This window comes from Syngnathus acus, chromosome 1 (genome assembly GCF_901709675.1).
Source record: "Syngnathus acus chromosome 1, fSynAcu1.2, whole genome shotgun sequence".
Classification (NCBI taxonomy): domain Eukaryota; kingdom Metazoa; phylum Chordata; class Actinopteri; order Syngnathiformes; family Syngnathidae; genus Syngnathus; species Syngnathus acus.
In genome coordinates, this window is record NC_051087.1 from 5,383,358 (window position 1) to 5,398,998 (window position 15,641).

The following is a 15,641-nucleotide window of genomic DNA, read 5'->3' on the forward strand; positions in this document are numbered from 1 at the left end:
GAGGAATATCATTTCATGGAAAGAACATTTATTTCTATTTGAACGAAGCAGTTATTATCTGTCGCTTTGGAGCACACTACAGGAGTGCTTTCACTTAATGTGTTTCCCCCCCAAGCTGTAGAATCTGCTGATGTGTGTAAATGTGCATGCTTTTTACCCCCACACTATTTTGTAATATTTCTCAGTTGATATGATGAAGTGGTTCCTTACAAAAGGCAGCCAAAGCGGAGGGACCTGATCGTTTGGGTTCAAAGAATAATTTCCAGCTTTTAAAAAAGATAAGGTTGGCAGACTGATGTAAATGGACCCGCATGTACCGTTCCCTCATTGCTTTAATGGAAAACGCAGAGCAGCTGAACATTTAGTTTTTTTCTAAATAGAGCTGCTCACTGAGGCTGGAGGCTGCTTATCTCCCGGGCCGAGCAGAGACTTTTTCAAGGCGATGCTATGAGACTCTGAGTAATGCACAACACCAGCCATACACTTGATAGTTGCATAACAAAACAAAAACAAAAAAGTTCGACTTACAACTGGGTTGGTTGCTGAAGTCAGCAACTATCCAACTGATTTTTTCTGTCAAAACTTTCAACGTTAAAAAAAACAATTGCAGCCTTTTGTTACTCTGCTACTGCAAACCATCTTCATCTCTTTTCCATCAAGGTCCGCAGTACCATCGACAATAGCTTTGTAGGCTGGGAGCTGGAGGAAGTCCTCCTGCTGGACATGTCAGTGGATGACGGTGACTCCAAAATCCAGAACCAATTGAAGAAACTGCAGAGTCCCGTCATCCTTCTGTACTGCACAAAAGAGGAGGCCAGCACCATCTTCGAGGTGGCTCATTCTGTGGGTCTCACCGGTTATGGCTTCACTTGGATCGTTCCCTCACTGGTGGCTGGAGATGCAGACCACGTACCCTCTGTTTTCCCAATAGGTAAGCTTACAACTCATCTTTATTTATAGATGTCATTTTTGAACTCCAATAGGGCAGAGATCACATTACCTTTACATTTTATGACCCAAATAAATATATTCCCAATAAATGTAACACCAGTAATATGAGTAATATTAATCGCAAAGTCGCTACATGCCTCAAATGCTTTCCGCTGACAAAATCAGGGAGGTCAGCCGGGATTTAAGGAAACCGAGTTAGCTTCGACCATTGCTGGGACTGCGTTCTGTTTAGCGCAGTGTTATTGTTCCAGAGGGAATCTTTGGGGCGGGTCGTTTGAGAAATTCATACAGACACAGTTTATAATTTCATAGATAAGTAAAACACAGACTGGACAAGCAGCAGCCGTTGACAGCAGTGAAGTCAAGCTGGCTCCATTCCACTGAATTTGGAAATAAAATGCAAACCAGCCAGAGTACCATAACCTCCCAAAATGCTCTAGTTTATGGGTGAGAGAAATGCATGCAGACATCAGTGGTTCCTCACGCTTGGATAGCCAAGCATAACAAAATGAGCTGAGGGCTGAACTACACTCTCCGTGTTCACAAAGTATTTTATTCATCTGCTCCTCTTGAGGAAAGAAAAAAACATATCCATACATATTAGCATATGAATACATCCTATTAAAGCTTTGAGAGTGCTGTACACAGTTTTTCATTAATTTCCTGTCATTACACCTCTTCTGAGACTGGCACTCAAATTTGCAGGGGCAAGCTAAATTATTTGGATGTCTGCTCCTCTTAAAAATCGACCTGCTGCATCTTTCCAATCATATGTACACTCTCACTTTCTGTGCATTTTTTACATCAAACTGAAATTTTAAGGTTATTATCCTTATACATCAAGGGTGTCAAACTCATTTTTGTCGCAGGCCGCATCGTAGTCATAGTTTCCTTCGGAGGGCCATTATAACTGTCAACCCAAATAAATGTATGAACGTCTCATATTATATACAGTATAGGCTACACAACAGTTTTGAAATCAGAGTAAGAACTGTTCAAAAAAAAAAAAAAAAAAAGAATGGTAATAAAACTGCTAGCAACATCTCTATTTTTTAAAAGTGAAGATAATTAGCAATTTTATATTGACACTTAAAGTTGATGCACAATTTGTCTTCGCCGGCCAAATATAATTGCACAGTGGGCCAAATTGGGCCCGCAGGCCAGAGTTTGACACCCATGGACCCATTCCTTCCACTTCCTCTTCCATCATATCATGTCCCCCACGCAGGGCTGATATCGGTGTCATACGACGAGTGGGATTACAACATCGAAGCCCGAGTGCGTGATGCAGTCGCCGTCATTGCCACGGCGACGTCCACCATGATACTGGATCGGGGGCCTCACACCCTCATCAAATCCAGCTGCTTCGGGACCCTTGACAAGAAGAACATCAACACTGGCCACTCCAAGGAAATACTCAGGTGGGCAAGAATTTAGTTTGATTGTCCTAAAGTGACGATCAGTGATTTTTTTTAGCATTTTGTGAATTTCTAAAGAGATCACATCATGTTGTCATGCTTAGAGCAGGCTGACCAATAACAGGTAAAATCATAAGAATTGGAATCCAAGCACAGCAGAAATAAATCATAGTCGGACTTTCATTGCCTGGAGCAGAGTTAACAATCGATGCGGTGCAGCAACAACACGCGTGTGCTTCACCAAGACTTCGAGTACACAGATGCAAAGACACGGGCACCACACCCAAAGAAAGCGTGTCAAGCAGGATAATAAAACCTTTTCACTACGCATACGAGAAACAAAAAGCATTCTTTGTTCTCCTCACGTGAACATCCTTGTTTTGCCTTTTGGCACGTTACAGAAAAGCAGGAGTGCTGCTGTTCAATAATTCATTCCAGTTTAAATTCATGGGCAATGTTAACACTGTTCTCACCTTTCCACTGCGGGACAAGCACATTTGCCAGAAAGATTCATACAAACACATTTGGAGAATTATGTGTGAGCCTTTTAAAACTGCCATCTTTCATCCTACATTTTCTCGTTTTCCATCCTGCCACTGTAGTTTGGCAATTGATTATGGAAAATTGAAAAGATCGGGGGGCTAGGGGCATCCACGTTGAGCTTGATGTATTATTGTAAAATGTGGTCATTTTTTTTTTTTGTAATAAGACGAGCTTTGGTACACGCTGTCGCAGCATCCTCTCGCAGCGCTACTGAGATAACAAGAACACCATAAACATGAATATTTCAATCCCTAAAGGGCATTGAGCGACTTGGGATGAGCGCTCAATCATCCATCCGTGCGTTAGTATGTATGTGTGTGTGTAAGAAAACGAAAGATGTGATTTTTCAAGCAAACATTCAGTCAACTCGACTGAGTGGAGGTATAGAATTTTGATCCCGGTGTTGACCTCAGGGCGAGCGTAGCAGCACCAAAACTTCCCCCACACACAGATTAAAGATTTTCCAATCAGTCTTCATCACATCAAGCCACCAGTGTGGCTTGTGTGGACATGAGTTTTGAATCTTGGTTGACTTCCCTTTTAAAAAAGCTCATGCTAGCATTTTTTTTTTGTACCAGCCCAATTGCGCATGCAATAAAAGTGGTCTGTCAAGGGTTGTGCTACACAAAACGCTCACACACACACAAACACACAGACGCGCATTCTCCCTGAGAGACAAAAGCAATAATAAGGCCATATGTCCGTGCACGGTGCGGAGGATAGCCACAGGCCACAGTGGGCTGGCTGCATGCAGAGCGTATTAACATGCCATCCTGTCAGCGGTGATGGACGGAGACGGGAGGCCCCTGTGAGTCATGCACTCAAGAGAGTTTAGGGGGCTTGCTTGACCTTATGGGGGCACACGTACTGTAATAATAATATTGAAATAAATGAAGAGAGATTTGCGGCGGCCACTTGTTGTCTCAGGCCCGAGATGATGAAGTTGTTTTTAGATGAGATGTGACAACGTGTTATTATAATTAGTTGATGCCGTGCGTGTCCGTGTGGACGTGGCTGCTGACACGTTGGTATTCAGATGTGATGTGTAAGTGGTGATTAATATTCGGTCACAAATTTGAGCGTTTGGATCATTGCTGCCTCATTTCGTACACAAATTTCATTTCTCACAAATATGATATGTTGTGTAACCTTGGTCCATATCTGCTCTCTGGTAAGTTTTAAACGACTTAAGACTTCAGTTAACTTGATTGGTGAGTCAAATTGAAAGAAATAAAAAAATAATAGAATAAAAAAAAGAATGAAATAAATAAAATAAAATATCACAGATTTGAAAAAAACAGCCAAATTCCCTGACAACTTCATTCTCCATTTAACACTGCCCTGCACAATTTCTACCAGTTTGTCTATTCAAATGCTTTTGTAATAAATAATTTAAACTGCAGCGTTTTTATTGTATATTCAAAGTAGTAGACAGCTTGGCCGCTTTTTGCCCCACTGTCTGCGTTTGCAAACTGGCTGTGAGCTTAAAGCTAAGAAGACGATCTTCACTGCAGGCCATGAGAGGCGTGCGCCGCCTCTCTCATGCTAGTCTCCGCTTATGTCACCTCTTAAAGTATTTCCTCCCGCGGCGACTGCAGCACGTCAGCGTTATTGCATTCCTCAACGGTCACAATCAAAGTGGCTTTTTCTCTATATTTGTGAGTCAGCAAGCCAAAGCATTGCGCTTTTAGGCATCTAGAGCCCCAGTTATTTATTCCGAGTCTTTTCTTACATGCAAGTAGGTCAAGGATCAATCTGATCAACGGCTGCGCACTGTCAAGCTCCCTTTTTCCATTTTCGGTTCTCTATTTGTGTTTTCCCATTTTGCACGTCTCTTTATGATGCTCTTTGATACTGAAAGGTTAAATCAATGAGCCCTCACAGGTCAGCCTTTCATGCTATAAATGCATATCTACACATTGTGAAGTGGTGCTCATTGAGCTCTGGATAAATCCTCACGAGGTGCTTTTAATGCCACCAAAGTAACAGATCAATTGTTCATGTGGCCTTTACTGGTATTTGTTCACTTATTGCATGAGTGATGGATTCACGTGTGTGTTATTGCACCTTTCATTGGTTTTATTGATTTGGCCCACAATTGGTTGAAAGTGGATTATTATTTTGGGAGTAGGGTAAGAGCCACACTGGTTTATAAAGGCTAAAGAATTTTTATTTTTTTATTTGCTTATTAAAAAAAAAGTCAACCACAGACATTACTGAAAAACATGTCGTTGATATTAGCTATTTTAAGTATGTATGTTTTTCTGGCGTACAAGTGAAGATGTGTCAATGAATGTCTATAAAAACTTTAATTTAATTCAATAAAAAAATTAATTTAATTGAATAAAAACTTACATTTAAAAGCTGCATCAGATCAATTCATCTTAATGCAGAATTTACAATATCTCTTGAATTGCATATGCTTTGAAAAATTATTTTTTTAATCCATACATTGTCCTGTATGGCAATCTTTGGTGTACATTTTAAGATCAACCAATCTGGCTAATAATCATCACTGAACCAACCAGAGAATGGAAAAATACAGATATTACCTTTTTGGGTGAATCTGAAATGTGTGCATTGGACGGACGCCAGTACTCGGGATTCTGAAGGGGCCGGGCAAATATTTGCACGGCAATGCATCAAAGCTGAAATCTGATTGGACAAAAAAAAAAAAAGACAAACAAATGACTGAAAGCTGCAGTTGCTATCAAAAATAAATCACGTATTCATGTTTTGAGGTAATTTTTTATTTAATTTTAATTTTTTTTTTAAGTATTTTACATGGTGTTACTTTAAAGTAGGATAAATGTCGTGCCGTTGGTGAGAATTAGACACCAATGGTGCTTTGCAATTTCGAGTTATCAATGAACCTAGTATGCACGATTTCAAATGTGAGAGTACCCGGAGGAAATCTTTTAGTCACCCACAAAAAGTTCAGCCGTAATATGATTTACCATTTTACCTGGGATATTGGAAAAGCACACTGAGTAGAAAATTAGATTCGTTTTTTTTTTTCCCCCCATACCCTTCTGCATTTAATGTTTACCAAGATTTCACTTTGCACAAGTCATCCGTAGGAGGAAGAATATATAATTGGGGTCAAAACGTTTAATTTTCCATAAATATCCTCAAGCTGTTTTTGAAACCAAGTAGTTGGGCCGGACTATTCTAATGACGCCTTGGGCAGAAAGTGTGCTGTAAGATGCAGCCAAGTTGGTGCGTCATGTTGTATTTATCACTTGAAACTCCTTTCAGTCATCTTTCCTAATTTTCACACATTTCCAACTTCTCAGTCGGTACAATTCAGACCACGCATTACTTTTGCAAATGTTAAATCTCTCAAAGCATGTTTAAGTATTCTTTGGGTGTAAAAACGGTGCTGCCAGTAGCAGCAATTAGTGGAGCCTTTTTAGGGATTTAGTAGAAGGTTTTTGTACTTTAAAAGAAACGCGGAATAATTTGAATTTCATGTGATGACTGAAAATAGACGATATGAATATTTGATGTTGGCATGCTGGGGAAGGTGTGTGTTGGCATGTTAAAGCCTGGTGAGGAGATGTGTTACATCACCCCTCCAGGTTGCCGTTTGATGTCTGCAACTCACCTGGGCGCCTCCCACTGCCCCACAACCGACACGCTGCACCAGCGGACACTTATTAAAGTCGTGCCTTCCATCGCTAAGCAACTTATACAGCACATCATTAAATGTTTGCGTTCTTTTCATTTGATTTTTTCAATTTTAGCCTTGATGTTCTTTGGTTTAAAGTATTACAACCTGCAGGTTATCGCACTTTCAACTCAAGTGTCGGCTGCAGCTTTAATCAAAGATTTTGTTTTTTTTATGGATTCTTTTGACCATTTATTATACCAAGGAACCTTCAGTGTCAAATCCATAACACTGGTTCCCTTCTAGTTTCATAAAGTTTATTGTGGAATAAATATTGAATAAGAATGTGAATATATATATATATTTTTTATTATTGTTTATTTTTATTTATGCATAAACACACACAGTATGACACACTAGCATCCCTGCATTGCAGCAACAGACTGTTGCTTTTTTTTTTAGAAGCAGTCTGCAATAAAAAGGCAGGAATCAACATGAGTCACCAAGCTGAAGGTATTTAAGCTGTAAGGTAGCTTCTATTCCCCTCACAGCCATGCAGTGAACAGTTAGTGGGTGAAACGCTCGCAAACATAGAGCGTGACTGCGATTGAGCTGCGTGAGATTCTCTTAGTAGCTCATCCCACGTGCCTTTTTCCCCCCCCTTTTCTTCTATTTCCAGTGAAGTCAGAGGGGAACACCGACATGAGAAGGGATCAAACAGCTCATAAAAGCCTCGTCGATAGTATGGGCTCCAAACATGAGAAATACGGCAAGCCGGCCCGTGCCGCTCTCAAAGTCCCAGCATGCATCAGTAAAAGCGCGGGTTAAACAATGGCCTTGAATCTTATTGATGAGTGATTTGTGGCGTCTCTCGGAGGTGCATCGCAGGCATTGATCTGACAGCGAGAGAAGTCACAAGATAACAAGTATACGCTTGGGTTTATATACGGTTTAAAAAAACAAAAACAAATACGCCCCTCATCCACTGAGATAACTGTTCCCATGGCAACACAGCTGATGGTTGTGGCTGCCATGGCAACGCATTACGTGACATTATGCCGAAGTATACGAGGCCTCCCCTCCCTTTCCAATGCGTTGCGGTTGTACGCATACCAGGAGCCTCATTTAGCAAGTTTGCGTAAAGCCTGCGTGCAAAGAATCTCCCACGCAAAGTATGGTATTTAGACATTAATTCTCTTTTTCTTTCTGTTTTTGCTATCACCTACAATAATTGTTCCAATAATTGCTAATTGGTTCCACTTCTCAACGAAGCATCTGAATGTCAGTCTCGGGCATTCTCAGTACCTTTACAGATCTTGATTTCATTTATTTTTAGTTCATTTATTTTTTTAACTGTTTTTTATTTATTTATTTTATTTAAAAAAAGTTTTATTTTATGCAGCATCTGTAATTTCACTCATGTACCGCGTGAATACTTTTGCCACCTCTGCCATGCACATGTCGCACATTGTTCACTTGAAGATGGTGGCAACAAGTGCTTGAAGGAGGCTCATGCCATCATGTGTGCACAAGAGTAAGCTGCAACCAGTAAATGCGTTGGCATAACAAAGTGTGAAACCTTCACTCGGCCATGTGTGCACGTGTGAGAGAGAGAGAGGTGTGTTATTAATACAGCCAAAGACGTCTTAGTCAGAGCCACTCAGTGTTCCAGTGGGAGGTACTCGTGATTAAATCTTTGGCCCTTTGCTCATCTCTCCTTAATAGATTTATTGTCTTGTGTTTGTCTTTTCACACTTGAAGATGATGGCCTCATACATTTAGTACTCCTTGTATGCAGACAAGATCTTTATTTCTCCGGCGGATTGTGTTCCGAGGCAGAACGTCTCCATGGTGACGGCGGCCCACAGTTTGCGACGAGGAAGAATAAGGGTGGGGAAGAATGCAAAAGAACGAGACGCGCACTTGTTGAGACATGTTTGCCGATATGTGTTCTCGCAGGAGGTTTATGCGCTTGCCCTCTTTTTCAGTTTTGACCTTTTGCCCTTGGCTCCGTCTGCCTCGTCAGCCTTGTCAGCATGAGAGCAATCAGAAGTTGGGACGGTCGCTTTACAGATTGCGTTTTTTTTCTTTTGATGAAATCATTAAATGGAATCATGTCCTTGAGCTATTTCTCTTTTCTCCCTCCATCACTGTTGTTAACCAGCATTGTGACTAACCTTCACTGAGCTCTCACCGCTTTTAATATGTGGTCAAGAGTCAACATGGAAGAAACACAAAAATTGGATTGTTTTGTCCAGAACATACTCTAATTTAAAAAATTTAATTATCACTGTTACTTTTTGAAATTATTGTGGACTGCTAGAAAATTAGTCACCATCATGTCCACATCTCAAACTGAATGACATCACTGACTCGCAGGTGAACATGGTGTCGAATTTAAATGGCGATATTTCCCCGCTACCTCGCCCTCGTGTGTATTCTGTATAACGACCCAGCCGATGATTACGCCTTGTTCGAAATAAACGCCATCCTTTGTTTTGAATCCCACGCACACGTTCTGACATTTGGGTTTGCAATCTAATTGTCAGGTACATCATGAATGTGACGTTTGAAGGGCGTAACCTGTCATTCAGCGAGGAGGGCCACCAGATTTTCCCCAAACTGGTCATCATTCTTCTCGACAAGGACAGAACGTGGGACAGGGTAAATACGATGTTTGTCATGTAGCTTTCGCTTCTAAAAATCCCACCCGTCACCAGGCCTTGTTGTCACATGCAGGTGGGCAAGTGGGAGAAGGGCTCTCTGGCCATGAAGTACCACGTGTGGCCACGTTTCGAGCTCTACTCGGCGGCGGAGGAGCACGAGGACCATCTGTCCATTGTCACGTTGGAGGAGGCGCCTTTTGTCATCGTGGAGGACGTGGACCCGCTAAGCGGCACCTGCATGAGGAACACCGTGCCTTGTCGTAAACAGCTCAAACTCATGTGAGAGGAATTCGCATTTGGTTATATCGTGTGATTCAGGGAGGTTCCGTAGAACGAGAAATATATTTTCAAGTGATCAATAACGAAAGCCCATTGTAATACTTTTTTTTGTTGCTTTCTGTCACACTTCAAGATTGCTCTTGAAAATGTGGTTGAATATAAGAATTTCATAAATCTGCACTTAGAGACTCAAGCACATTCCAGTTACAAAAATCATACATAAATAGATGTTTGAAAAGAGTAAATGTATTGATTTAAAAGTTAAATACAACTGAACTGTAAAAATGAACAGTATTGGATTTCTAATCAAAACACAAGTCAATAAAAATAGTATGCTAAGCTACTTTATCAATAATTAAAGCCTATCGTCAAAACATATCTAGATCTCCCCAAAAGAAATGATGGAATTAATATGCAGTCTTTTTTGAAGAGACATTATAGTACAGTGTGCTTTTCTCAAATTGATATCAAAGCAAACAAAACCGTGTGATGTAATCTTCTGAACTAAGTTGTATTTTCCCTGACCTACATATACTACAATGTGTACATTGAGGATTTAAACATTCACTCGCCCACATACACATGTGGTCGCACGCAGGCTTGGTGAGACAGACCTCCCCCCTCTCGGTTTCTCATTATTGCATAATTTATGGGATATATTACAGTACCTCAGTCATTATGCATGATATGAAATCACAACCCCGTGCCCTTCTGCTTATGGAGCTGCACTCGTTTAACTTTAAAGAAGATAACCAACCTTTGTTTGACATTTGCTTCAAACAACATACATATAGCATAACTATTCAAAAGACGCTTTGCATTGCTCTCTTGCTTGTGATTTTTGTCTGTACTGTAATTTAAATGAATATAACTCTTGCTATTTGGACTTGTTTTAATATTTCAATTTCCCCCCTTCTTCTTCCTTTCACCTGTCAGCAACCAAACAGGCGATTCGGGAATCTACATCAAGCGCTGCTGCAAAGGTTTTTGCATCGACATCCTGAAGAAGATCGCCAAAGCGGTCAAGTTCAGCTACGACCTCTACCTGGTTACTAACGGTAAACACGGCAAGAAGGTGAACGGGACGTGGAACGGAATGGTTGGAGAGGTGAGGACTTTTTTTATAATGTGTTCTAGTATGACAACAAATTGACTTTCTTCAGTCAACACATTTTTCAGTTTTTTTTTTTCTAATTAAAAGCCACATCAATACAGGTTTCTTAATTAAAGCTGCCTTTTTCGGAATGTCTTGTTTTTATCGTTCTGTTTCATCATTCACTCCCATTTTGTTTGTTATTGATACCGAAGCCGGGAAGAAATTGTCCCCGCAGAAATTTACAATTTCAATAGGCTTAATTAAATAACCTGAAAGGCTTCTGCCTATTTCAAATCATCAAGCACATGTTCCCCCTCCACCTGACCTGAGGGGTCGCGAGTCGTCAGCTCCGCGCAACCTCGGGTGGAACACACGGGGGCTGCTAATTGGAGATGGGAAACTTTGCTTGTGTATTAAGTAACATACAACTTGAGGCGCTTTTTAGAATCAATCTGATGTGCCATTTCATTTATCAAGGTACAGGTGACATTTATATGATACAATATTAATATCCTTTTGCTTACCTTACATAATGTTGTGTTATTTCTATATGCTCATGGGAAGACCCAAGTACCGTAATTTTCGGACTATAAGTTGCACCGGAGTATAAGTCGCACCAGCCATAAAATGCCCAAAAAAGTGAAAAAAACCCATATATATGTATATAAATCGCTCCTGAGTATAAGTCGCCCCCCCACCCAAACTATGAAAAAAAACCGCGACTTATAGTCCGAAAATTACGGTAGTTCAATTTAGGGAACACAGAAAAGCTAATAATATCTGAGAAAGAAAAATAAATCAGGGTATAAAATTCCTGTCTGTCTATTTTACATTTTTATTCATAGCCTGATGCTGTCGAACTTCAGGCTGAATATAAACACACTCATAGAACACACAGTAATGTTTTTTTTCTCCTTTGTTTTTTTTCTACATTCACTGACCGTCTCTTCTTCCATTTGTGTGTGTGTGTGTGCCAGGTGGTGCTTAAGAACGCTCACATGGCAGTGGGCTCACTCACCATCAACGAAGAGCGGTCCGAGGTCATCGACTTCTCCGTGCCCTTCATCGAGACGGGAATTAGCGTCATGGTTTCCCGAAGTAACGGGACCGTATCACCCTCTGCCTTCTTAGGTGAGAGACACAAAAGATTTTGGGGAGACCTACTCTTTGTTATTAAGAGAAAAATCTCACCTGCTCACTTTTCTGTGCTCAGGCCAAAGCCATGTCTAATAAAAAAATATTGTTACAGCCGATAACAAAATGTGCACCAAATGCAAAATATTAGGTATTGACGATCGGATCATGTCTATTTTTTGTGACAGTTTTGTTTGGTGGTGTACTGTGAGATTTTTCTCATTTTGTCAAAGGTTGCAAAACACATACACCCTAATATTGGATAGCATTGGACTGTGCAGCTGTTGCCATGTGGGTCCCCATGAGTTGAATAAACATGAAGTCAACGGCTAACCTAACACGGCCCTTTTGTGTTGCAGAGCCCTTCAGTGCTGACGTGTGGGTGATGATGTTTGTGATGCTGCTGATTGTGTCCGCCGTCGCCGTGTTTGTGTTTGAGTACTTCAGCCCGGTGGGTTACAATCGCTGCCTGGCAGACGGCAGAGGTGAGAGTGGTTTGCACACACACGCACGCGCACACACACACACACACACATCCGCGCTGAGTCATTTGGCGCTCCATTGAGTTACCTTGAATTTTCAATTTTTCTATTATCACTCATAAGGAGAGTTGTGAGTTTCTACTTGTGGAGCATTTACTTCCATCGCCACTCAATTGAGGTAATGAAAACACAATCCGACAAGTGTCAAAGCCTGAGCAAAAGGATCCTCGGTTCCCACTCCAGCAGCACTCTTAATGGTGCCGCTCTCAAGTATTACATCAGCGTTACGCCACCTACTCCTCCCAGTTTGTAAAAAGGCGGAATACTCTCAAGCGCTTCTATTATCGTGCGTTGAAAATATTTATCGGTTTGAACAATGCGTGGCACAACGTAGCGCCGCTGGCCGCTGGGTGTCAAACGGGAGCGGGCCAGTTTCAATCAATTTTCCCATCAAAGTTAGCAAATTCGATTTCGGAGCTTTTCCTGTAGGCTTTATAGAGCCGGACTGTCAGGAGTGAATCGGCCTGGTGCAACAACAGCCACTCAAGATCAAATCTGTCATTTGTAAAAGTGTTTTATTGCTGTTCACAGCCTTTTTTTTTTTTTTGCTCTCGGGGACGAAACGAGGATTTAAGTTGGACTAACGTTTCCTCATGCAGTTTTTCCTTAATGTCTACTATCTGAGTGAAATACTTTTTCTGTGCATCCTGGGTAGAAACACGAGGTTATGTAAGGCTGTCTTCCCGGGCACATGTGGAACAATTGTAGCATGTCTAGCCCCGCCCCCTTTTTCTTTCACACTCCTCTAGCTTGTCATATCTACTGTACCTTCCTACCTACACACACACACACACACACACACGGGCAGAACAGTCTGAACGATTAAGGTTGTCACTTGAATGGCTGGTCACCGTACAGCCACATTTTTTTTTTTCTACAAGCACCTTCGAAATCTGAATGTACAGATCTGTTGGCACTGTCAGAGATATTTATTTTTGTGGATGGAGTTTGCTTTTTGCGTTGTGGCTCCCTCTGCTTTTGTCTCCTCTTCCTCCATCATATTTTATGTCCTTCTCCTGCTTGCCAGAACCCGGCGGTCCCTCCTTCACCATCGGCAAGGCCATCTGGCTGCTTTGGGGTCTGGTGTTCAACAACTCTGTGCCGGTGCAAAATCCCAAAGGTACCACCAGTAAGATCATGGTATCAGTGTGGGCCTTTTTCGCTGTCATCTTCCTGGCTTCCTACACTGCCAACCTGGCAGCCTTCATGATCCAGGAGGAGTATGTGGACCAGGTGTCGGGCCTGTCAGACAAAAAGGTGGGAACACACGCCGCCCCGGGGTGCTGAAACAGAATATAAATGTGATGGAAGTTCATTTTAGGACCTCCTTGGAGGAGGAGGTTTTTTATTTTTGTCATTGCTTTAGTATTTCATTGGGAAATTTCTCTTAAGAGCTGAACTGCTATCTGTTTAAGAATGTTGGGCATAGAAGTCGAAAAAATATAATTTCCTCAGTCAAACTATTATACAACTTAATTAACTGTACAGACTATGATTTAACTAAAATTTAATTTTTTACAGTCACACAAATGTACGCAAAAGTCAACAAGCGTAATTTAGACAAAACTAGAGAAACATTCATATTTTATTTCATATTTTTGTAACACTTTACATATAAGTTGCTAATGAATATTTTCTAGATGCTCATATTTTAATTTATTGTCTCGCAAAAATAAAAAGAAGTTTAAGCATAAAATCCTAAGCTTTACCTCGATAGTCCTCTTTTTTTTTTTATAAATGTTTTTCTCCTTTACATCCCCTTCCCATGTCGGTTCTTTGTCTCTTTTCACATTCTTTTCCTGCCAATTAAGAAGTTTGAACTTTTGTTCCAACAACACAGAGAATCAAGTGGTATTCTCTCTTCTAAAATTAGATGTTCAAATTGATCTTTTCCAAGGCTTTTTAGGAATTTGTATATTCGGTTTAATGAGCTGCGGAATACTTTAGAGCACGGCGTGTTGGTCCTTGAGATTTTCCCATGTACGTCAAACCTCTTATCACGACTCCAAACATTTAGCTAATTTAGGCTTCCCCAAGCATCGTTCTGTCCTCTGCTCAACAGTGCATTAAAGGCTATTTGATGCGTCTCGGTGCCTTTTCTATGCTAACGAGCACTCCTCTGTCATTTTCTCTTTGTGGTTTCTTTTCCGGAAACCGCCACCCCCTCCCTCCACCCTCCCCGACTTCATCAACAACAGTTCCAGAAGCCTAACGAGTTCTCGCCGCCGTTCCGCTTTGGCACCGTGCCCAACGGGAGCACAGAGCGCAACATCCGCAACAACTACCGAGACATGCACACCTACATGACCAGCTTCCACCAGAAAAATGTGGACGAGGCCCTGTACAGTCTCAAGTCCGGGTGAGGAGGGGGTCCGGAGGGGGGGCTGCTTCAGAGGAGAGGATGAATGGAGGGACGAACATGGAGATGAAAGGGAGGAGAGAAAAAAAAGAGTTTCTCTAATGATGCAATCAGAAGAAAATATGATGAAGGACATAGAGATAAAAAAAGTTGTGGCCAGTGTGGGTGGGTGGGCAGCACAGTCCCAAATTGAAGTTACAATGATCATCAATGAGCTGTCAGGAAGGCTCACTGATGTCTCCATCTTGTGATCTTCACGTGCAATTACCAATTAAATTCCAAAGCCACAGTTCCATCCAAAAAAATGTGATGTCATAACATCAGTTGATTCCAACAAACTAAGTAAGCATGAGTTTTGAGACTAGATTTGAAAGTTGCCATATTTGGTTACTAAAACCAATTAAAAAGAAAACACAATCAATGAAATTCATTCTTGTGCTCTTCTGTTGTGCTCGACAGCAAATTGGACGCCTTCATCTATGACGCCGCAGTGCTTAACTACATGGCGGGACGGGACGAGGGCTGCAAGCTAGTCACTATCGGCAGCGGCAAAGTATTTGCCTCCACTGGTTACGGCATCGCCATCCAGAAAGACTCGGGCTGGAAACGAGCGGTGGACCTGGCCATCCTCATGCTGTTTGGAGACGGTGAGGCCTTGAACGGCGATATGTTCTCACTCACTTCAATATGTAAATGTTTAGTTGCGACGGAATCTTGGGAAGCAGCTGAAAGATTCCAGAAGAAGCCAGCGAGGCTATCAAAGCTGCAAAGCTACGAGTCATCGCGAGCCAAGTTGGCAAAGTTCGTTACTTTGCGGCATCATCCACACGGCAGTAAAAGCTGCAGATGGAGGAGAACCAGATATAAAAACACACATGGAAAAAGGATTTTAAGGGAATTAATTGAGTCAAAATCCCCAAATTCTAATCAATAATAAGAAATGTATCCCATGAGGAGAACCTGTGGGATATTTTGTATTCACTGTCATCTACCTGCTTCCGACTCGTATTAAACAAACTCAGATTAAACAAATTAACACCTTT

The 15,641-nt window shown here is 41.4% G+C and overlaps 1 protein-coding gene across 4 annotated transcripts in view; it reads left to right on the forward strand.

Moving 5' to 3' along the window:
* grin2bb (glutamate receptor, ionotropic, N-methyl D-aspartate 2B, genome duplicate b) overlaps positions 1-15,641 on the forward strand; it is a 53,788-nt gene that overhangs the window by 30,208 nt on the left and 7,939 nt on the right. For all 4 annotated transcript variants that reach the window (XM_037276212.1, XM_037276383.1, XM_037276466.1 and 1 more), the window contains exons 5-14: positions 661-931; positions 2,180-2,372; positions 9,072-9,186; positions 9,262-9,467; positions 10,404-10,575; positions 11,541-11,694; positions 12,057-12,182; positions 13,267-13,496; positions 14,438-14,598; positions 15,058-15,245. In XM_037276212.1, the coding sequence (XP_037132107.1) occupies positions 661-931; positions 2,180-2,372; positions 9,072-9,186; positions 9,262-9,467; positions 10,404-10,575; positions 11,541-11,694; positions 12,057-12,182; positions 13,267-13,496; positions 14,438-14,598; positions 15,058-15,245 (1,816 nt within the window). The remainder of the gene's footprint in view (positions 1-660; positions 932-2,179; positions 2,373-9,071; positions 9,187-9,261; positions 9,468-10,403; positions 10,576-11,540; positions 11,695-12,056; positions 12,183-13,266; positions 13,497-14,437; positions 14,599-15,057; positions 15,246-15,641) is intronic.